General features: G+C 39.2%; 1 protein-coding gene across 2 annotated transcripts in view; it reads left to right on the top strand.

Annotated features, from left to right (window-relative positions):
- The window catches only part of Mael (maelstrom spermatogenic transposon silencer), a 65108-nt gene that overhangs the window by 10325 nt on the left and 29910 nt on the right, over window positions 1–24873 (top strand). For both annotated transcript variants that reach the window (XM_060364617.1, XM_060364616.1), the window contains exons 6-11: window positions 4193–4317; window positions 4987–5041; window positions 5152–5293; window positions 18089–18151; window positions 19161–19293; window positions 22293–22368. In XM_060364617.1, the coding sequence (XP_060220600.1) occupies window positions 4193–4317; window positions 4987–5041; window positions 5152–5293; window positions 18089–18151; window positions 19161–19293; window positions 22293–22368 (594 nt within the window). The remainder of the gene's footprint in view (window positions 1–4192; window positions 4318–4986; window positions 5042–5151; window positions 5294–18088; window positions 18152–19160; window positions 19294–22292; window positions 22369–24873) is intronic.

Genomic DNA, 24873 nt, shown 5'->3' with positions numbered 1-24873 from the left:
ACTTAGGGCCTTTCTTCAGAGAGGTATATTTGCTTTTGCTAATGCACTTAGTGGACTTAAAAATTTTAATCATAGGTTCTGAAAGTGTTGCTCAACCATTTAGCTACTTGTAGAAGTGACAAGTGATCTAAAAGCAGCCCTAGAGAGTTTCCTAACTTCTTTCTTCTTCATCAGTAAGTCTTAACTACTGTGTATGTATGTGCTGCTAATATCTTCAAGGTCACTTATTTTTTTGTGAAGGGTTCATCTAATTACTTGATCTTTTTTTTTTGTTTGGAGTTGGGGAGTTCATCATTCCTGTCTTTAAAAAAATGATTTAGTATTTTTTAATGTTTGTGTATCATGTGTGTGCCTGGTGCTGATTGAGGCCAGAGGAGGAGTTTGAGTTCTCTGGAACTGTAGTTACAAATGGTTGATAGCCCCTATATGAATGATTGCATTAGAACCTGGGTTCTCTAGAAGAACAGCTGGTGTTGCTCACCACTGAGCCATTTCTCCAGGTCTGTGAATGGGCCGGCAGTATAGTTCATGGGAATAATGGCACTTGTTGCTGAGCCCAAATACTTGAATTCAATCCTGGAATCCACATGGTGAAAAATCAGCTTCTGTAGGTTGTCCTCTGAACTCCATGTACATGCTGTGTATGGTTACACACACATACATGTGTGTATGGTTACACACACACAGTAAACAATTTTTTAGATCCCCAGAACCTACCTAAATACCTAGTGCCTGTAATTCCAGCCTCAGGCAAAGACAGTGGATCCCCAGAGCCTAGCCATATCAGCAAGTTCGGGGTTTGTTTGAAAGACCTTGCCTCAGGAAATAAGGTGGAAGAGATCAAGTATGATTCCTGATAGCACACTCCACATCCATAGGCATACACATGCTTTTATACGTTCTGTTCAGGCAAACATCCATATACACATGCACACATACACACACATACACTTACATTAAAATTTTTAAAAATTACTACTATGAGGTCATCTAGCCTTATTTAACAAAACGGTTTTGAAAAGCATCATGGGACCGAATCCAAGAACACATCAAAGATATCATCCACCATAACCAAGTAGGCTTCATCCCAGGCATGCAAGGGTGGTTCAACATACGGAAATCCATCAATGTAATCCACCACATAAACAAACTGAAGGAGAAAAACCACATGATCATTTCCTTAGATGCTGAAAAAGCATTTGACAAAGTCCAACACCTATTCATGTTTAAAGTCTTGGAGAGATCAGGGATACAAGGCACATATCTAAACATAGTAAAGGCAATATACAGCAAGCCTATAGCCAACATCAAACTTAATACTTAAATCAATCACACTGAAATCAGGGACAAGACAAGGCTGCCCACTCTCTCCATACCTCTTCAACATAGTACTTGAAGTCCTAGCCAGAGCAATAAGACAACTAAAGGAGATCAAGGGGATACAAATCGGAAAGGAAGAGGTCAAAGTGTCACTATTCCCAGATGATATGATAGTATATATGAGCGACCCCAAAAATTCAACCAAAGAACTCCTCCAGCTGATAAACACCTTCAGCAAAGTGGCAGGATACAAAATCAACTCAAAAAAATCAGAAGCCCTCCTGTACACCAAAGACAAAAGGGCCAAGAAAGAAATTAGGGAAACAACACCCTTCACATAGCCACTAATAACGTAAAGTACCTTGGGGTGACACTAACCAAGCAAGTGAAAGACCTGTTTGAGAAAAACTTCAAGTCTCTGAAGAAAGAAATTGAAGAAGATCTCAGAAGATGGAAAGATCTCCCATGCTCATGGATTGGTAGGATTAACATTGTGAAAATGGCCATCCTGCCAAAAGCAGTCTACAGATTCAATGCAATTCCCATCAAAATACCAACTCAATTCTTTACAGACCTTGAAAAAAAGATTCTCAGCTTCATATGGAGAAACAAAAAACCCAGAATCCAAAACAATCCTGTACAACAACAGATCATCTGGAGGTATCTCCATCCCCGATCTCAAGCTGTACTACAGAGCAATAGTAATAAAAACTGCATGGTATTGGCATAAAAACAGAAAGGAGGATCAATGGAACTGAATAGAAGACCCAGAAATAAACCCACACACCTATGAATACTTGATTTTTGACAAAGAAGCCAAAACCATTCAATGAAAAAAAGACAGCATCTTCAACAAATGGTGCTGGTCCAACTGGATGTCTACATGCAGAAAAATGAAAATAGATCCATATTTATCACCCTGCACAAAACGAAAGTCCAAGTGGATCAAAGACCTCGACATAAAACCAGATACTCTAAATATGTTAGAAGAAAAAGTGGGGAACAGCCTAGAACTCATTGGCACAGGAGACAACTTCCTGAACAGAACACCAACAGCACAGGCGCTAAGAGCAACAATCAATAAATGGGACCTCATGAAACTGAAAAGCTTCTGTAAAGCAAAGGACACCGTCATCAAAACAAAACGACTGCCTACAGATTGGGAAAGAATCTTCACTAACCCTTTATCTGACAGAGGACTACTATCCAGTATATACAAAGAACTAAAGAAGCTGAAAAGCAGCAAACCAACCAATCCAATTAAAAAATGGGGAACAGAGCTAAACAGAGAATTCTCGACAGAAGAATATTAAATGGCAGAGAAATGCTCAACCTCATTAGCCATCAGGGAAATGCAAATCAAAATGACCCTGAGATTTCACTTCACACCCATCAGAATGGCCAAGATGAAAAACTCAAGTGACAACACATGCTGGGGAGGTTGTGGAAAAGGGGAACCCTCCTCCACTGCTGGTGGGAATGTAAACTGGTACAACCACTCTGGAAATCTATCTGGCGCTTTCTCAGACAATTAGGAATAGTGCTTCCTCAAGACCCAGCTATACCACTGCTAGGTATATACCCAAACTTTGCTCAAGTACACAAAAGGGATACTTGCTCAACCATGTTTATAGCAGCTCTATTTGTCATAGCCAGAACCTGGAAACAACCCAGATGTCCATCAACGGAGGAATGGATACAGAAATTGTGATATTTTTACACAATGGAATACTACTCAGCAATCAAAAAGGAGGAAATCATGAAATTTGCAGGCAAATGGTGGGATCTAGAAAAGATCATTCTGAGTGAAATATCCCAGAAGGAGAAAGACAAACATGGTATATACTCGCTTATATAGACCTATACGATATGATAAACATAATGAAATCTATACCCCTAAAAATGATAATCAAGAGAGCGGACATGGGGTAAGATGATCAAGCCTCATTTAGAAAGACAGATGGGATGTGCATTGAACGTATGACAGGAGTCTACTGAAGGCATCTGAAAGACTCTGACTAGCAGTGTTTTCAAAGCAGATACAAAGACTCATGACCAAACCTTAGGCAGAGTACAGGGAATCATATGAAAGAAGGGGAGTTAGTATGATGGGGAAAGGATAGGAGCTCCACAAGGACCAAATATATTTGGGCACAGGGTCATTTCTGAAACTGACATTCAACCAAGGACCATGTATGGATATAACCTAGAACCTCTACTCGGATGTAGCCCGTGGTAGCTCAGTAACCAATTGGTTTCCCATAGTAAGGGAAACAAGGACTATTTCTAACAGGAACTCAATGGCTGGCTCTTTGGCCTCCCCACCCCCCAAGGGAGGAGCAGTCCTGTTAGGCCACAGAGGAGGACTTTGCAGCCAGTCCTGAAGATACCTGATAAAACAGGATCAGATGAATGGGGAGGAGGTCCCCCCCATCAGTGGACTTGGAAAGGGGCAGGGTGGAGATGAGGGAGGGAGGGTGGGATTAGGAGGGAATGAGGGAGCGGGATACAGCTGGGATACAGAGTTAATAAATTGTAACTGATAAGAAAAAAATAAAAATTAAAAAAAGCATCATGGGAACAGTGCAGACATTGTAGACTTGATCATTAATCATGGGTTCAAGTAATCCATTGGTAACTATTAACTATTTCTGGGAGTCTCTGTGGTGTTTTCTTAATTTATGTATTTCCCACCTCCTAGAGTAACCGTAAGATTTTTGTTTAAAGTATGTAAAGTATCTAATGAGAACCAGGCTTGGCACAAAAGCCTACATGTGAATTCCACTGCTCTCCTGTATTCCTCCTGTCTCACACTTACCTGATAGTATTTGTCTTGCTCAGTGGTTGAATTTCACATCTTTATTTCCTTCAGGTGATTCTAGTCACAAGATTCCTATTTCAAACTTTGAATTCGGGCATGACCAAGCAACTGTGTTACAAAACCTTTATAAATTTATTCATCCAAACCCAGGGAACTGGCCACCTATTTACTGCAAGGTAATAATCCAGTTAGAAGTTCTCTTAAGATTATTCACTTAGACACTAGAATACCTGAAAAATACTAAAAGAATTTCAGTTTTGTATTTGTTGCGTGTTTTAAAACATGCTCATTCTGATTTGATTTCTGTGCAATTAGTATGGTCTTTAAATTCCTAAATTTGAAGGATACCAAAGCTGAGTATAGTATTTTTTTTTCAAATCCCTCTTGAAATACCTTCAGTATTGTTTTATTCCAACGAATAGATTCTCCATTCTGTATACATACAAGATTACATGCTCCACAAGATTACTCTCTATTGAAAGCTCTCTTTGTCAGATTCTCTTACCCATTGTTTTCTTGTATTTAGAAAATTCCCTTTTTGCTTTACCTAAATTCCCTAGAAGAGTAGTCAGGAATTGGGTCCTAAACTTGCTGTTGTTTTACTACGACCATATCACTTTATCTGAATATTGACTTCTTTATTGGTATACTCTAAGTGCCACTTGTCTTTCATAAAGTGTATTAACACACACATCCCCAGTTAATAAGAGCAATATATAGTATATGCTATTTTTATAGATTTCAGTTAGTGTCTGTCTTTCCTATACACACCCCAATTTGAAAGGACCCTATTAAAGTAATTCAAAATAGGTGAAAAATAACAAGTAATAATTTTCCTTCTACAGTCTGATGATAGAGCCAGAGTTAACTGGTGTTTGAAGCGTATGGAGCGGACATCAGGTGAGTGGAACTTGCATCATTGCAGGAAGTGCACTATACACTTTGTTCTGATAATATGTGTTCTGAATGCCCAGATTCACTCATTGTATTTTTCTATTCACTAATGGAAGAAATCAGGCAAGATCTAGAACTTCTCACTGTAGAGGACCTTGTAGTGGGAATCTACCAGCAAAAATTCCTCAAGGAGCCCTCTAAGACCTGGGTTCGAAGCCTCCTAGATGTGGCCATGTGGGACTACTCTAGCAACACAAGGTATGGATAATGATTTTGTAATTCACGGATGTTGATCCTTTTTCTCAACTATGTCTGAGAAAATAGGTTTGGACTAGGTTTGGGGCTTTGTGGTTTGTTTTGTTTTGAAGTACTTTTCAGTTAAACCTTGTAAACATCTAAAACTATTTTTATGAGTATGAGTGTTTGTCTATGTGCACACCACATGAGTTCCTAGTGATCCTGGAGGCCAGACAAAAGGTGTCAGATCCTCTTTGTTCCTGGGGACCGAACCCAGGTCCTCTACAGGCACTCTTTACCACTGAGCCAGCTCTCTAGCTAGGGAAGCTTACTTTTTTTTAGATGTTGTTTTTCATACTATGTTTCTTAGCATACAATAAGTGATGCAAAGATACATTGTTGTTTTTATACTAAAAACAAAAATACTGCTAAGTAAAATGACTGTCTTTACAAGTTAGAATTTCTGTACTGATGAAAAAAGAAAGTTTCTGATTTATTTAGACTTTTTATTAGTTTTTAAATTTCTTTTTAGGTTTGTTTTTTTTTTTTTTTTTTTTTTTTTTTTGAAACAGGGTTTCTCTCTGTAGCCTTGCCTGTCCTGGACTCTGTAGACCAGTCTGGCCAAGAACTCACAAAGATACACCTGCCTCTGTTTCCCCTAGTGTTGGGATTAAAAGCAAGTGCCACCATGCCTGGCTTTAGACTTTTATTAAATTGTTTTCATCGTGTATAATTTATGCAAAGTGGTACATACGTGAATTAAGTTGGCAAAGTGTTTATTTTTTATTTTGAAATGATCTAATAAAATAAAAAATAAAAAAAATAAAGTAATAATAAAAAATGATCTTAGCTTTACTGAAAAGTTAAAAGATTAATACAAAATAAACATTACTCTCTTGGTTTCCTTAATTAACATTAATACATTTTTGTTATAATTTGTCTCTAAATACATACACACCTTTTTTTTAAAGCCACTTGAGAGTAAAGTCACCCTGCTTGTTTGTGTTTAGGTACTCCAATATTTCCTAAGAAAAACATTTCTCTTACAAGTAGTGTAATTAATTACCAAAGTCAGAACATTGCCACTGACACACAGTACTATTTCGTAAGTTGAAGTTCATAGATTGCCAGTTTTTCCACGGTAAATGGTGTCTTTTATAGATAAAACACTATGTCGAGTTCAAGCCTGAATCACATATTTCATAGTCTTCATGTCTCTTACAAGTGCTTTGATCTGTAACAATTGTTGGTCATGTGTGTGCATGAGTATTGCTAGGGCTGACCTGGAATTCATGATCATACTACTTTGCTTCCCAATTGCTGGTATTACAGGCATAAACCACCATTCCTGGGTCCTTTCTTACAGTTTTGACATTTCCTTAAAGAGTGAAGTCTAGTTCATAAAGTATTTCTCAGTTTGAGTTGGTTTACATTTCCTCGTCGACTATGCTAAGGTTACACACTTGAGGAATACCATAAAAATGCTGTGTTTCCTCAGTATGTCACATTTGGAAGTATCTTATGTCAGTCTGTCCCATTCCTCATACTGAGAACTTGGCCACTTATCTAAGATCTGTTAAGAGATACCTTTGAACAGTTACTTTTGTGTACCTACCTCAAGGGTTGTCATGCAGCTCAGCAGTAGAGTGCTTTGTAGATAGCATAAGGCCCTGGGCTCAAGCTCCAAAGAACATAAAGTGTTTTTGCAGAGAAATTTAATTTAAATTCCAGTTCTGGCATCCAGTGATGATTTAGTTTGAAGAGTTCTTGCCATGCTTATGAAGGCATGGTTTTTAATTGTTCCTTCAGTACTTACTATTTACAATTCGACAATAAAGTTTTTTCCTTCACAGAGACTTGTGTTTCATTCAGTGGATTGTATTGTTAGCAGAGCTTGTTTTTAATCTCTAATAACATGTGGCCTGCAGAAAATTCCTTCAAGCTGTGATTTCTGTGTCCTTTTCACAGCACCTGGTTACTCTTGAGTGCTTTTTGCTCTCTGGTACATACCTGCGTCATCTTCCATTGCTCCATTCTACCCTAGATGCAGTTTCTCTAATAGGTCCTTGATCTTTTCAATGCTGGATGATGCTGACAGAAATCTGTTCAGTATGTATCTTACTCTTTTAACAGTCTTAGGGTGCGCTGAATGAACTTGGATTGTTGTTGGAACTATGGCAGTTCAGGACTCATTTTTAGTTGACTTCATTCTGAGGGATAGAGTCACAGGAATTTTTTCAAAAGTGACTTGGGTTTTTGTTTTTGTTTTTTGTTTTTTTACTCCTTCAGAATAGTGCTTGTTCATATTCTGTGTTGGTTCCCTTCCACTTTGTTGGTTGTATAAAACTAGCATTGTTTTAAAAGTGTATATTCAAAAGTGTCACTTCACTGAAACCCCACAAAAGTTTAGAAATTAACTCAGGGAGAACTGAATCTTTATAATGTTGTGTCTGAGGACAAAGGTTATTTTCCTGTTGTAAAAATCAACATTGTCTTTGTGATAATGTTTTTCACACGGGTTTATGGGTCTAGTATTGGTGGATTGTTGAGGGGAAGTTTCTTAATAAATTTCATTTCTATGGAAACTGGTTTAATTAAGCTGTGTAGTCTAGGGGAGTAAATTTGGTAATTATATATTGGTGAACATAGTGAAATAGGTTTAAATGGTTTTAGGTATCTGTCAGGAAGGCAGCTTCAAAATTTTTATTTCTAAAGTTTCAGGGTTTTTTTTTTTTTACATGTTATAGATTCTGAAATGTCATTTTGAACAAGTACTGTTTAATTCATTCTCTAATCTAATAAAATTAAATGTAAAGCTTTTAAATGAGCAGATTAAAGGCCTTCATGGATTGTTTCTTTTCATAAATTATAGGTCTTTGAACTAAGACCAAACTGTGTTGTTAAAAGCTTTAGGTAGTTACTTAATATTTATGGATTTTTTTGATAACTTAGTATATAATCAATTTTATGAACTGTCTTACAAGCATATGAGAATATTCTGTTCCCTTTGTGGTTGTAGGATTTGAATCTATGGACAAAATCAACACAGATTGTTGTTGACTAGTCAGTTTTCTGTTAAGTAATTAACACCCAAGATAATCAGCCCATATAGAGAAAGTGATGGTTTTGATTGTGGAGGCTCAACTCTGTGACCAGTTGGCCACTTTTGCTTTTGTGGTTGTGTTCAGGCAGAACCTTGCAGTGGGGAGTGTTAAGTGGTAAAGCAGACTGCCTTATCTCATCACTGGGAAGTTACAGAGGAGGGGACTGGTGTTCAACAGTTGTCTTAACAGACACACCCTAACCCTACTACCTGAAGACCTCCCACTCACCTCCCTCATTTTTAAGATAAGGTCTCACCGGGTAAACCAGACTGTCTGGAACTCTGCTGTGTCAAGGCCTCAAACTTAAGAGATCTGCCTGTCTCTGCCTCTGCCTCTGCCTCTGCCTCCAAGTGCTAAAATTAAAGGTGTGAGCCACCACACCTTACACCCAGATTCCAACCTGAGACTATCATCTCCCAGGAACACTATGTTGAAGACCTTTGGCGAATGGGCCTTAGCAGGAAAATCTGAACTACAGTGATTACTTGTGTTGGTTCACTGTGTAGCCGTGAGCTCATCATCATCCCTCCTGCTTCTCCTTGAGAGTAGAGACCATGTGTGCAGACCATGTTACCATGTCTGCAGATTCTCTTACTCTCCCGTCAACTTTGTCCCCTCAGCATAGCATCTGAGAGTAGTGTTTTGCTGTGTTTCCATACCTCCTTACATACTTGTTGCTCTTAAAAAGGTGTCTGTTAAAAAGATTGGTGAAAGGAGACGTAAAAGGTATTTCCTGTTTTTTTGCATGGTTGAGATTTCCACAGTCAAAGCTTTGTGTCCATGAATTCCTGGAAAATACTCCATTGTGTTATATATTTCTTTTGCAAAGCTTATAATTTTCTTAGTTCTAACTATGTGGCCTTTTAACTTAGAGACTTTAAACACTTGACTGTTTTCCCATCCTTCATGGCTCCTCTCGGTTTGTTTAAGCACCATTTCACGTATCTGATAAACCATTTCAGTATGCAAAAATTGGTAGCTGTTTCTATAGTTTTTTTCAGGTGGAAATGTTTGTTCCACTCTTGATTTATGTTAAGGAAATCTATAATACATGATGCTTTATTACTTTTCATTTTAGCTATTTTCTTTATACTCTTTTTTTTTTTTCAGAAGAAGAAAGTTTATTATTGCCAGTGCTAGTGCATAAAGACTAACAAGCATAATTAGAAGGAGGAAGGGAACGAGGGGAGAAAGGGAGAGAATAAGTATCAGGTACCCTGGTGGACTTCTGGGCAGGTTTAAAACCTTCAATTTGACAGCATAATAGTTCATAAGTCTTTCATAGATACAGGTAGGGTTTCCTCTTACTTGATAATGTTCACAAACAGTTCTTACAGGTTACAGTCTTACCATCTGTCAAGTTAAAAAGCAAAACAGCAAAATGTCCCTCATATAAAAGGGTATTAGAAAGTTCGTCTTTGATCTTTCCCATACATTTTAATACATGAACTTAAAATTAAAAAGATATCCTATTCTTTACTTTGAAAATTATCACAATGGATTTTTCCAAATTACAAATAACAGTAGCTTTATGAAGATACATGAAGCATGAAGATACATGTGCAGTCAGGATTGACAACCATCAGCTAGAACAGTTCCTCTATGAAAGCAAGCTGGTCAAAAAGGCCCTTCTTGCAGAGCGCCTGAAACCCTCCGATGCTGTCATCAGGAATGCCTTGTTGGCTTCCTCCAGCGCAGGGGACACCCTAGCCACCCCAGCGCTGCTGTCCAGGAACCATCCAACCATCCAACTTATCGCCCTCCATGTCAATCCTCCAGTCTTGGCAATCGGGCCTTGTTGGGCGTGGGTGGCGGGCAGCTCCTCCTCCATGGGGCCCTCCTCTGGGCTGCAGCACTTCCATCTGCAGCTTTCTTTCTACAGCTCACAGAGCTCTACCATCTCCGCCATGGTAGAAATGACTGTGCCTCTCGTTTTATTCCTTCATGTATTCTCATGGCAGTTTCCTGGTTTCCTTAGTTTCTTTTTCAAAATTACTCTATTTCTTTGGGTAGTTTGTAAACTACTTATGATTTTATTCTGTTTTGATTTCTGAGTCTAGTCGATTCTATTTCTCATTTTAAAAATTGCTTTTACTTCTAAATTTTTCTTATTCAGAGTATGTTTCCATGTCTTCACATACTTGTGTGAGAACATTTAATTCTATATGGAATATTATGTTAGAATTTCCCAAGGTTTTGTGGTGGGTTTTTTTTGTGTGTGTGTTTTGTTTTGTTTTGTTTTTGTTTTTTTAGGAAGTTACAGGTGTTTTCCTATTTTCTTGTATGTTCTAATAGCTTTCTGTGGCTGAGACTTGCTGTTTCTTTTGTCTCTTGGGTGGTAATTTTGACAAGTTCAGTTCAAGAGCTCCCTCTTCTGTCAGTGTAGCAACCAGTATACAGATTCACTAACATGACCTGGGTGGAAGGTAGCTGAGTTTCCTTTTTTTTTATTCTTTTGGCTCCTCACCATCACCCAAGTCTATAAAGTGTTCTTCTTCCACCCTCCCCTACACAGGTGCTTTCTTAGAAGCAATAGGTTTGTTCTCACAAGTCTCTAGTTCAGTTTGTACCTGGAGTGCTCTTCCTTTTTGTGGGGATGATTGAAATTTAGTCTCAGGTCCTCCTGTATCTTTTCTCTCTTCTCTGCAGTTTTTTTTTTCTGGACTCCACAGTTGTGATACATAGACTAGGAATGAGAGACTGAGAAATTTCTCTATTGCGATATAAAGCTTTCTCTTTATAACTGGGTTTTTAGTGTTCTGTCCTCTGTACTATCAGTGTAAAATCTCGTCTATTGTCATTCTTGTTGACCTGTAAAATGTTTAAGTGATGTCTTAGGGATAGACTCAATACAGTTACTTCAGTTACTGACCAAAGTGTTTCTGAAACTACATTCAGAAGACTTTGGTATCTATATTTATTTTCAGTGTTATCCTCTGTGCCATTGATAATATTGGTAAAGCAGTACTCTTATTTTAAAAAATTACCAGTGTTGTAAGGTATTTTCTTCTAAACACTGACCTTTGGTGCATATTTCTGTGCTGCCATTTTCTTTGCCTTGCCAGAAGAGATCAACAGTTTTTTTTCGGAGACAAAATAATATATCCTAAAATTCTTAAATGATTGGCCAAAGTATTGAAAGACTGCAACCATATACTTTAAAATATTTTTTTAAAATTCACTATGTAAGCTTAGGCCATGGTATATTCCCATACATTTTAATGACAACTACATACTATCTCTCTGTGTAAGATGAATTTCAGCATCAGTTAAGGTTCTTTATAATAGAAGAAATGCATGTTGAGTAAATAAATACAGACTCAGCAAGACTAAGATAGCTTTACTGAAGGACATTTTTGGAGGCCTGTACTAAAGGGTTGGTTCAGAGGGAGACTGATGAAGTAGTACTGCAGCCAGCTTAGTGAGGAAGCATGGGACCACATGCCTCTTTTCTTTCACTGAGTATTTCAAAAGAAGTAATTTTGAGGAAGTTGAGGGTTTGTAACCTATAGAAAACAGTTAGAAACTGTTAATATAAGTCAATAGTACTCATTTTAAACCTACTTAAAGTACCTACTTAAGAACCTACTACAAGACATAGTAGTAAATGGCTGATAATACATTATCTTAAAGTCTAGGGGAAATGTGTAGGTTTTATATTGATGCAGCTTAGTACTTAAGCAATAAGGTAGTAAGTATCATGCTATTTTAGAAGCACAAGTATTTAAATTTCAGTTTCTGTCCTGTTCTAATGTTTCTTGCCAGGTTGTCTGTGGGTCAACATAGGGTCTGTGACCTGCTGACTAAAAGCAGTATAACCATTATCTAATCAGAATATACTGACCCAGGCATAGCTTCACACACCTCTAACCTCAGCACTCAGTCAGAGGCAGGAGTGCAAGGCTATCCTGATCTTCTATATAGGGAGTTCCAGGCTAGCCAGGACTCCATCAAAGCAAAACAAAACTTACTGCACATCTTTTCTGTGCCAGGCATTTATGCTGAAGGCACACAGCAAAATTAATGTGCTCTGCCCTCATGAAGCTAACATAGGAAAGATACGTGCAGTAAATATTAAGAAAATTGACCTTATAGTTTGTAATGCATGCTAAAGTAACCAACTGAGAAGTGCATTCAAGGGCATACTTTAAAAATGGTCAAAAAGACTATTTAATTGTAATATGAAAGCTAGGAACTGCAGCAGAAGGAAGATAAAATAAAGAGAGCCTTGTTAGAAATAGTAAGTTTACCAAGTAGGAAAACAGTAGATTAGGTTTCTTAAAGCTGTCTTAGGTTTTTTACAGATGTGTTGAATGGAGATAAGAAAGGGGGTGTGGAGCCTATACATATTGGATGAGCCAGCAGCAAATGGCTTAAGACTAGGGTGCTGACAGTAGCGAGAGAGGAGTAGATGGTTTTAGATTGGTAAAAAGCAGTAGACCTTGCTTAAGGACTGGAGCTAGAGAGAAAAAAAGCAGAATGACAAAGCATAAAGAATCGAGTATAGAATATTCTGAGAACCTGATGAAGCATATGATGAGCCACAAAGTGTAGATGAGATCATTTCCAGAGGCTGATCAAGAAGACTCAATGCAGAACCCTCACTGATAGGCTTTGTCTTTACTGTAAGAAAGCGTGGGCAGAGCTGTGGCTTTGGATATGTCAGAACTCCCATCCTGTAGATGCTACATTACACAAAATGTCAGTGTCTGTGATGAAGGCTAGTAAAGTAAGGAATGAAGCCATGTCTTGTGCAGTAATCTCACAGTCCACCATGAGCCACTTTCTGGGTTAGGGCCATTTCTTTGCTTTTTCTTCCCTTGGTTTATCTCATTCTTTGGAAATCTAGATTATCTTTTATGATCTTTTTCATGTTGCAGGCTTTCTTTGAATGCCTGGTTCTCCTTGGTTATGTTTATATTTAGAAATGAGGCTTCAAAACCAAGTCCATCTTATTTAGTGAGCGCTATCTGCTAGTCAGGCTTTGCTGCAGGGAAAACCACCAAAGGAGCTTGGTAAGTTGGGGGCAGAATTGTGATGTTAAGAGCAGTCAGCTCATTTCCTTGTATGGTGTTGGAGAAACTGATGCTCTTTGAACAGAAATTCAACCTCATAACCTCCATAAGCTCATTCTTAATTTGTTGTTCTGTGTGCATATGGGGTGTGGATATGGATGTGCCATGTGGGGAGATAAAAGAACAGTAGGAGTGTCTCTTTCCCTTCCACTGTGAGGTCTAGGGATTGAGCAAAGGTTGTCAAGTGTACATGATAAATGCTTCATCCAGTGTCTACTTTTTGGTATGGGCATGTCCTTGACTCCAGCACCTCTCTAAAGTTCCGATAGTCATATACAGGTAGATCTTTTCTCTCATTCGTGTTCTGTGAGGCACAAAGGCAGTGACTTGAGGCTCCATTCCTTCATTTATTCCTACAATACTGAGAGAACCCTGTTTGTATGTATTCTTTGTGTGTCCATCTAGTTATTTTAACTATGATTTTCAAAAGACTTTGGGGATAAGAAATAAGTACGTGCATGTACTTAATTCTCCTTCTTAACCAAAGCCTTGGCAATAGAAGTATTCAGAGGTGAGGTTTTATATTGTGACATCACTTTAGAATTAACCTACTTAGTTCAATTAAATGAGATTTTTATATTTAACAAAAATTTGAGCAGATATTGTGTAATACAAGAGTAGGTTCTGTGAGAAATGTGGAAAAGAATGACATGATGGTCCTTACCCTGTTTTCCTGTCCAGTAACAGGAGTAAGATGTGTGAAGGTGATAGAGTCTATATAAGGTGACTTCTAAGAAGCCTTACAAAGTTTCAGAGAGTGATGTTTTATCAGGTTAGAGGCAAATAACGTCAAATTACTTCACTGTGGTGGCTTTAAAAATCATGAAATACTTTATGGGGTCAATCTTTTGTCTGATATTTTGGAAAGACAGAATTTATATGGGCAGTGATGTGGGCTGAATAGAGGACATTTCCGGTAGAAAGTAGCCTCTGCAGTGATTCAGGAATGAGGGGATACACGGACTCTAAGAAAAGCCAGTGAGTGAACCTGACTAGAACAGCTGTAGGATGATGAAAGTCCTAACAGTAGTTTTCCTTGGAAGGAAGAATCTAATCTGAAATAGGGGCAGAAGCAATCACCAGAGCTTTTTGAAATAAAAAGGAGTGTAAATAGCTTTATGCTGTATATATGTGGGTGAGGCATCGTCAGGAGCTTGGGGAATAGATGGTATTGTCAAAGACCAACTTCAACATTCAGTGGAGGGAAACTGATGCAGGGCATAGATCCCACAGCTGGCTGCTTGGCTGGAGACCGGGCAGACTTTTTTTCTGAGGGTAATTTTCCAGGGCTGGAACTGATAGCGGCAAACTGCGGGGCCAGAATTAAACTGCAGTGGCAGGCCAGTGATGATAACTTCCTGGCAGGGGCTTAATGGCTACCATGTAAGTTGGAGCTGGGGCCGTTGGCTTGGGTCTTCCACTGATTGTGGCAAGCATCTAGAAAGAAAAAGATCACACAGACAAACACACTCTTGATAAGACAGACTCCAGCGGGTAGGTTCTAATAAGCTTCTTTCTTTACCTTTTCTAATTTAGCTTCTCTTACAGGTGTCTTTTATTTTACACATACATACATACATACATACATACATACATACATACGTGCGTACATATTCACATATTGGGTGGATGAAGCAAACTCCAAAGAGTGGGTCCAAACCAACCTTACATGCATACATCTTGGTGGATGAAACAAACTGAAGAGTAAGTTACATATACATTTGTAACTAAGCAACCTGTCTATATATTAACAAGGTGAGCAAGCAAAGTAACTTCTCAGCCAGGTTTTCTTTACTGCTAGGCTGTAGTTTGCTGTTACAAAGAAAGAATCAATTATCTTTTCAAAATCTTAGAAGAATCACAAATTTTACATTAAAATATCAGCCATCTCTACTTAAGATCTTTAAGGTACACATCTACTCATTAATAATTTTTATTAAATCATAACAGGAAGATGAGGGCAAAAATGGGTATAAGAAATACCGTGAAGCCTGTTTCAGTGAGAGAGTCATGTCAGCTAGTGCTAATTGGGGTCTTGTTCTCAATCAGCAATCTCAACAGGTCCCAAGCTTTACAAAGACTGTACTTTCCTGAATTTTAAATTGTTCTCTTAAGATTTTCTACATCAGAGCCCCTAGCAAAAACATCTTTACTTACTTACCCTTGCTAAACAATCTCTTTTTCCCTAAGATTTTCTACGTCAGAGCCACTAGTAAAAACATCTTTACCTAACCTTGCTAAACAATCTTATTTTTCCACATTCTTTCTAAAGTAGTGGCTATTGCTAACCTGCATCTGTAGGTTCTTTTCAAGGGTGATGGTTAAATCATTAATCTGCTCCAGCAATGCCTGAGAGAGATCAAGCATTGTTAATTGTAAGTGCCAGATAAACTGCCCAGTGAGGGGCTGGACTCCCCTTAGAGTTTGCATAAACTCATAGTATGAGGGATGTGGTGACCAAAGGGCAACAAGCAGAGCTGTGTTCCATGACAGCATGAAGTCCTCAGGACACATAGTCCTTGGGGTTATTCCTCTCCAACACAAACTCATCGTGATTGTGCTAACCAGTGAGCCGCATTCCATGAGTTCTAGAGCTGTTTTGCTGTTATTCCTGCATGGCTCCTGACATGGTAGGTAAATTGACTCCAGTATACAACAGAGGAGCACCTATAGAGGTGGCACATACTGCTCTTCCAAAGGACAGAGCCCATGTTGGGCAGCTCAGAGCTGCCTGTAACTACAGTTCCAGAGAGTCTAAGGTCTCTGGGCTCCATAGGCACCTACACTGTATATAGGTATTCACACAGAATTAAATTTTTTTAAATAAATACACGAGCCAGGTCTGATATTTGACAGATTTACAGAAAGGCACTTTTTAAAAAAAAAAAACTGTGAAAAGAACAATTTTTTTAGGAGTATTGGTATGATTTAGTGGAATAAGATTGGTAAGTGAATAAAAACAGATTTAACAGTACCACTTTAAATAAGGTAACTTACCCATAGATTTAGAAGCTTTTCCGGGGGTGGATTTTTGTCCTAACACTTGCATATATTATTTAAGGTTAAGTTGTGTTGTTTTTTAATTATGTATCTGTGTGTGGCTGTGTGCACACGGATGCTTGTGCATTCAGAGGCCAAAAGAGGACATCGGAACCCCCTGGAGATGGAATTGTAGGCAGTTGTAAGCTGTCTGACATGAGTGCTGGAAACTGAACTTGTGTTCTCTAGAAGAGCATTTTGTACTCTTAACCCCACTGGGAGTTAAGAGTACCCCAGTGGAAGGCATTTCTCCTACTCCTTGAGTGGATCTTAAATTTGACCTATAATGGAAAGCATGTACCTGGGTATGTCCTCTTGACCTGAAATCTAGACAAGGAACAAAACTAATAACCAAAACTAAAACTTACTAATTCTATACTGTTGTCTAAAAACTCAATTTAGTTCTTAAGTCCTCAATTTAGAGCTTTATAAATCACGTTTATTGGATCACCAGTCTTTGGAAATACAAGGGGAGTTTTTAGATTGAGTTTAGGTAGTCTACACTTAACTGTCACTTGGCACAAATAACTTTATAGTTACTGTATAGCTTGTTTGTGGTTTCAGATGAAGATTCTTGTTAAATTTAGGCAAGCTTCATATTGTTAGTTAATACTGTTCAGAATCTTAGTAGATAGCTCTCGGTAGGAAAACACGAGTATGTTGTTCCTGTGTATGTAACTCTGGATTGAATCATTTGACTTTTATTTCCTGTCTAACCTTTCCTTTTGTCTTTGTTCAGATTGTGTGTGTGTGTGTGTGTGTGTGTGTGTGTGTGTGTATATCCCCGTCCGTCCGTCCATGTCTCTCCTCCCCACAACTTTTTGGAGACAGGGTTTCTGGGCATGCACCACCGCACCCAGCTAAACATCACTTTCTCAATGGTACTATTGCTGGTCACTCCCTGCAAACTGTTGCTACTGCTGCATAGTTGATGTCATCATTTTTAGAACTTTTCTCTAAGTATGCTTGTATGTCTTTTGATCTGCCTTTCCCACTACAAAGAAAGTGTTGTAAGATTATTTCATTCAGTACTGTGTCCTTCATGCCTAGATCAGTACCTGGCAAAGTGTGTACAATCCACATTAGGAACTGAGTATATGTTAACTGTAGTTACTGCAGTGCCTCTAGCACTCTGATTTTAAGGTAAAATTTAATTGTATGGTTATATATAGTTTCACATTAAGAATTTTTACTGAGGGGGTTAACATATAACTCTTACTTCAAAATCTGCACTAAGTAAACCTTTTAAGTATCAGACACCTGAATGGTAAGGGTGCTTGCCCATCAGAGTTGATCCTGTAAAGCCATGAAACAGAGGGAGAGAACCAACTCTGCAAGTTTCCCTCTGACTGCCACATAAGCATTCTCAATATTAAATAAGCACAAACAGTAAATAAGTGTAACAGGTGTACAAAATTTTGAGTAATAGTATCAGTTTGTATTAAGTGATCTCAGCTAAGTGACTTGAAAATCCAGTATAAAGCTCCTTAAACTGTTTATTTAGTTTAGCTACTACAGTTAGTGCAGTTCTCGGAACTTTCATAAGCTCTATCCTCAACCACTTGTTAGAATATTAAAAATTTCTTTTTCTTGTACAGGTGCAAGTGGCATGAAGAAAATGATATTCTCTTCTGTGCTTTAGCTGTTTGCAAGAAAATCGCGTAAGTGTGGGTTCTGTGCTATGCTCTGTAAGGAGTCCTTCCTGCTAGTTGTGCTTGCTCTAGTCTGTCATTGGGGAGAATGTCTGTTCATCTTCTTTTCTTCCACATCACTACTTACTGAACAATTTGGGTGAATCTTCAGAAGCATTTATTGAGTTTTTGTTTGTTTGTTTGTTTGTTTGTTTTTTCTTACTGGGCCCCTTAAGGACAGTTCCCTGCTAGCATTAGAATATCACTCTCTAGTAATGGGGCCCTAAAACTGTAAACCAGTTGTTGTTATGGAGTGAAAGCACCTACATCCCTGTTGTAGTCTGCTTTCCACTGCTGCGGCAAGCATATAACCAAAAGCAACTTAAGGGAGGACACTTCCAGGTCACAGTCCATCACTAAGGGAACTCAAACAGTAAACAGGAACCGTGGAAGAATGCTGCTTGCTGGCTCACCCTACACTCATATTTAACTGGGTGTCTTATGCAGCCTAGGGTTGGTGCTGCCGATGGTAGTCTGGCCCTGTGGGTTGATTAACAACAGACAGTGCCCACAGACCTATAACTAGGCAATTCCTCCATCTAGGCTTTCTTCTCAGGTGACTCCAGGCTATGTCAAGTTGACAACTGAAGCCAACTAGGACAAGCCCCCAAGTCTCTGGGTGCTCTGGCAGCATCTTTCCATTCAAATGCTTCTCAGCTCTGAAAATTATGGTTGTTTTATTTCTGCTTTTGCCTTCTTAAACATTGGAGAATCCTACTGATCCTTACCTTCATTCCCATCCCCTGTAGCAAACCTCAGATTTTATCTAGTGATCAAGATATTGCTTCCCAGCAATAATACCCATGACTTGAATGTTGCCTGTTCGTTCCTATCTCTTGTCTCTGACTCTCTTGATTTTTTTTTTCCCAAGTTAGGGTAATACCTTCAAGATGCTTTCTTTAGTGGAAAATTTAACCTGAAGGCTTTTGCAGTGAACCAGGTAAAGTTGCTCTAGTGAGATCTGTCATCTTTTTTAAAGGTACTGCATCAGTAATTCTCTAGCCACACTCTTTGGAATCCAGCTCACTGGAGCTCATGTACCACTACAAGACTATGAAGCCAGCAATAGTGTGACACCCAAAATGGTTGTATTGGATGCAGGGCGTTACCAGGTAAGAAAATCTCTGTTGTCAGCAAAACTTGGATGTATCTAACCTCTTTGAGGGAAAAATCTGTTTCTTTTCTGTTTCTAGTTTGATGCTAAGCAATATCTCTTTGGTTGGTTGGTTTTAAACTTCTAGACTTCCTTCAGACCTTTTTCCTAAAATTTCCAGGTCTTTCAGCTCATACCATCCAGGCAGCAGTACCTGGTTGTTCAGTTGGGGAATCAATAGGCACTATAGTTTGGGTTCCTCACTATAGTGAACCTGAACCAGGGGAGCAAGCAGTTTTCCAATTAAAAAAATATATATTTTCACTTTTCCACTAAGTAATCCAGCTCTCTGTTCTATCAGCTTTTTTTTTTTACTTTCTTCCATACCACATAAGTCCCCACTCCTATGATCACATCCTATACCTAGTGCTACTGTTTCTAATTGCAACTTCTAATAGACTATTTTCTGACTTTAATACTCTTCCTCTAGCAACCCAGTACCAGCAGTTCTATGACCTCTGCTGTGACCTTTGTATTGACTTACAGCTCTACAGTCTTAACACTCCCTTATTGAGCTACTGCATTGAACAACCCAGGACACCATTTGCATGTATAAACTTGTGATCTCTTGTTCATATTTTTTCTTGTTCATATTTTTTATTATTTTTTAATATTAGTTATGGTTTGTTAACTTTGTATCCCTGCTGTATCCCACTCCCTCTTTCCCTCCCAATCCCACCCTCCCACCCTCATTTCCTCCCTGCCCCTTTCCGGTCCATCTCCTCCCCCTTCCATCTGATACTGGTTTATCAGGTGTCTTTAGGACTGGCTGCAAAGTCTTCATCTGTGGCCTAGCAGGGCTGCTCCTCCCTGGGGTGGGGAGGGGGTAGACGGGGGACAAAGAGCCCGCCATCGAGTTCATGTCAGAAACAGTCCCTGTTCCCTTTATGGGTACCCACTTGGATACTGAGCTACCAAGGGCTCCATCTGAGCAGAGGCTCTAGGATGCATTCATACATGGTCCTTGTTTAGAGAAACAGTCTCATAAAAGACCCCTGTGCCCAGATATATTTGGTCCTTGTGGAACTCCTGTCCTCTCCAGGTCATATTAACTGCCCCCCCTTATTTTTTTGATTCCCTGCACTCTGCCGAAGATTTGATTATGAGTCTTAATATCTGCTTTGATACACTGCTAGGTAGAGTCTTTCAAAGGCCCTCTGTGGTAGGCTTCTGTCCTGTTACTTGTTTGCTCCTACATCCAATGTCCATCCCATTTGTCTTTCTAAGTGAGGATCGATCACCGTACCCTGGGTCCTCTTTCTTGTTTATCTTCTTTAGGTGTATAGATTTCAGTATGTTTGTCCTATCTTATAGGTCTGTATAAGTGAGTATATACCATGTGACCCTGAGATTTCACCTGATACCCACCAGAATGGCTAAGTTCAAAAACTCAAGTGACAATACATGCTGGAGAGGTTGTGGAGAAAGAGGAACCCTCCTCCATTGCTGGTGGGAATGTAAACTTGTACAACCACTTTGGAAATCAATCTGGTGCTTTCTCAGACAATTAGGAATAGTGCTTCCTCAACATCCACCTATACCACTTCTAGGCATATATCCAAAATATGCTCAAGTACACAACAAGGACATTTGCTCAACTACGTTTGTAGTAGCTTTATTCGTAATAGCCAGAATCTTGAAACAACCCAGATGTCCATCAACGGAGGAATGGATACAGGAATTGTGGTACATTTATACAATGGAATACTACTCAGCAATTAAAAACAAGGAAATCATGAAATTTGCAGGAAAATGGTGGGGCCTAGAAATGATCATCCTGAGTGAGGTATCCCAAAAGCAGAAAGACACACATGGTATATACTCATATTTTCTTTTTACCACCTCCATCCTTACCCCTTACTGTCAGCCTTCCCTCCCAACTTAGAATTTTTAGTCTATCTTTTCTTCTGCCTTATCTAAATTTCATTGGTCCTCTTGTGTTTTTCAAATTTTGTTGATAGACTAATCCTGATTAAATCTAACTCTTCACCCAATCGGTTCCTAATATTTGTGAATTGAAATGAATCTAGAAACTACAATGCTGGCAGATATGGTAGTAAATAACTATAATCCCAGCCACTCTAGAGGTTAGGGGGAAAAAAAGAGCTCAGGTTTGTGGCCAGCCTGGCCTGCATAGCAAATTTGAAGTAGCCTAGGCAGTTGAGTGAAGACTGTTCAGTCTCAAATAAAATAAGGGATAGGGTATACTCATGTGATATGTAAAAAAAGTCCCTGTGTTTATTCACCTCAGGTGCGTGCGCGAGCACACACACACACACATATCTACATCTATACAGAGGTGGGGAGAGGAGGAACTTCCATCATTTCTATAGTCTAATTTCTCTTTGAGTTTCTATCATATCTCCCACACCCTTGCTATTGCTTCTATTCCAGGAAAACAGAAGGTATTGCAGAAAGATTTTCTATATTCCTACCACCTCACCCATCAGCTTCTACTTATTCTCTGCTTTTATTGACATTAATGAATGAATGTTGCCTATTCCTATCTAAAATGTATGTATTAGCACTCATTCTTTCACCAACCAAAGACTTCACTTTCTTGAAACTTAAGTTGAGTCATTCTTTTTTGCATCTTCCCCTCCTCTTCTTTCTCTTGGAGGAGTTGGTTTTCTCCTTCTACTGTGTAGGTTCCAGGGATTAAGCACAGGTCATCAAGCTTGACACGAGCACATGTGTCAGTCTTGTTCTGTAATCACTCTGACCTAAATAAATACACCATAATCTAACCTTTATAACACAAACAAGCAAACCCTTAAATGTGTGACTCTGGAGTCTCCAGAGGCCATCTTCTCTCCTACCTTAAAAAAAAAAAAGGCTAAATATTGGGGAAATACTTATTTTAATGTTTGCCTGTTTAGTAATTTAGAATTAAAGTAGGCCATTTAATAATTGATAAAGAGTAAACACTTTTTCTTGGCATTTTCCTGTCGTTTACAGAAGCTAAGAGTTGAGAGCCCAGGATTCTGTCATTTCAACTCTTATAATCAGGAACAAAGATCAAACACATCTACTGGTAAGTAGATGTTTTTTGTTTTTTGTTTTTAAATATCTTGCCTCAGGTTTATTTGTAAAAACAACACAGGACACCACTGATCATCTGTAAATAGTGTGTAGGTGGGTGTGTCACACCAATCCGTCTGTCTTTACATTAGCAGCAGCCTTTCCTATGGGGCCTTCACAGGGGCCTGGGCACCTTTGGGAGCCTGAACTGGAACTGAAGCATTGGCTTTAGCTAGAGCTGTGGCCTCTGCCTTGGTGTGAACATTGGGCTTTGGTTGACAGAGCCTACAACCCTTGGCCATGTAGCTTTGAATCTGTTTCCCAAGCCTGGGGTGAGCAATGAAAGCTAGATGGCTGAGTTTGGCTGGGGACCTTTGGCGTCTTGGGCTTCACAAGGACTTTGATGGCCTTTGCTTGCACACTCATTGCCTTTGCATTGTTTGCATCTTCCTCAGGCCTCTTTCTTTTCCTTCTTTCCTTCTTTCCTTCCTTCCTTCTTTCCTTCTTTCCTTCTTTCCTTCTTTCCTTCTTTCCTTCTTTCCTTCCTTCCTTCCTTCCTTCCTTCCTTTCTTTCTTTTTTTCTTTCTTTCTTTCTCTCTCTCTCTCTCTCTCTCCCCTTCCTTCCTTCCTCCCTCCCTCCCTCCCTCCCTCCCTCCCTCCCTCCCTCCCTTCCTTCCTTCCTTCCTTCCTATTTCCTTCCTTTCTTTTTAATTTTATTACAATTTTTTTTTTTTTTTTTTTACAATTTATTCACTTGGTATCCCAGCTGTAGCCTCCTCCCTTGTCCCCTCCCAGTTCCACCCTCTCTCCCTCATCTCCTCCCATGCCCCTCTCCAAGTCTACTGAAAGGGGAGGTGATCCTTCACTTCTATCTGACCCTTGCCTACCAGATCTGGCTGGTAGGACTGGCTGCATTGTTTTCCTCTGTGGCCTGGTAAGGCTGCTCCCCCCTCAGTGATCAAAGAGCCAGCCACTGAGTTCATGTCAGAGAAAGCCCTTGTTCCCCTTACTAGGGAATCCACTTGGAGACCGAGCTGCCATGGGCTACATCTCTGCAGGGGTTCTAGGTTATATCCATGCATGGTCCTGGGTTGGAGTATCAGTGTCAGAAAAGACCCCTGGGCCCAGGTATTTTGGTTCTGTTGATCTCCTTGTGGAGCTTCTGTCCCCTCCAGGTCTTTCTATGTCCCCCTTCTTTCATAAAATTCCCTACACTCTGCCCAAAGTTTGGCTATGAGTCTCAGCATCTGCTTTAATACCCTGCTGGGTAGAGTCTTTCAAATGTCCTCTATGGTAGGCTCCTGTCCTGTTCCCTGTTCTCTCCCTCTTCTGATATCTGTCCCATTTGCCTTTTTGAATGAGGATTGAGCATCTTACCCAGAGTTGTCCTTCTTGCTTAGCTTCTTTAGGTGTACAGATTTTAGTATGATTTTCTTATATGTCTAATATCCACTTATAAGTGACTGTATACTGTGTGTGTCTTTCTGCTTTTGGGATACCTCACTCAGGATTGTCTTTTCTAGTTCCATTTTCCTGCAAATTTCATGATTTCCTTGTTTTTAATTGCTGAGTAGTATTCCATTGTGTAAATGTACCACAATTCCTGTATCCATTCCTCCGTTGATGGACATCTGGGTTGTTTCAAGATTCTGGCTATTACGAATAAAGCTGCTACAAACGTAGTTGAGCAAATGTCCTTGTTGTGTACTTGAGCATATTTTGGATATATGCCTAGAAGTGGTATAGGTGGATGTTGAGGAAGCACCAGATTGATTTCCAAAGTGGTTGTACAAGTTTACATTCCCACCAGCAATGGAGGAGGGTTCCCCTTTCTCCACAACCTCTCCAGCATGTATTGTCACCTGAGTTTTTCATCTTAGCCATTCTAATGGATGTAAGGTGAAATCTCAGGGTCATTTTCATTTGCATTTCCCTGATGACTAAGGATGTTGAGCATTTAAGTGTTTCTCTGTCATTTGATATTCCTCTATTGAGAATTCTCTGTTTAGCTCTGTGTCCCATTTTTAAATTGGATTTCTTGGTTTGTTGGTGTTTAACTTCTTCAGTTCTTTATATATTCTGGATGTTAGCCTCTGTCAGATATAAGGTTGGTGAAGATCCTTTCCCAGTCTGTAGGCTGTCGTTTTGTTCTGACTACAGTGTCCTTTGCTTACAGAAGCTTTCAGTTTCATGAGGTACCATATATTGATTGTTGATCTTAGAGCGTGTGCTGTTGGTGTTCTGTTCAGGAAGCTGTCTCCTGTGCCAATGAGGTCAAGGCTCTTCCCTGCTTTTTCTTCTAACTGATTTAGTGTGCTTGATTTTATGTTGAGGTTTTATGTCTTTCATCCACTTGGACTTTTCGTTTTGTGCAGTAATAGTATGGATCTATTTGCATTTTTCTACATGTAGATATCCAGTTAGAGGAGCACCATTTGTTGAAGATGCTATCTTTTTTCCATTGTATGGTTTTGGCTTCTTTGTCAAAAATCAGGTGTCCATAACTGTGTGGGTTTAT

This window comes from Meriones unguiculatus, chromosome 11 (assembly GCF_030254825.1).
Source record: "Meriones unguiculatus strain TT.TT164.6M chromosome 11, Bangor_MerUng_6.1, whole genome shotgun sequence".
Lineage (NCBI taxonomy): Eukaryota > Metazoa > Chordata > Mammalia > Rodentia > Muridae > Meriones > Meriones unguiculatus.
The sequence above is the reverse complement of the archived record's forward strand: the minus strand, read 5'-3'. Positions and strand labels throughout refer to the sequence as shown.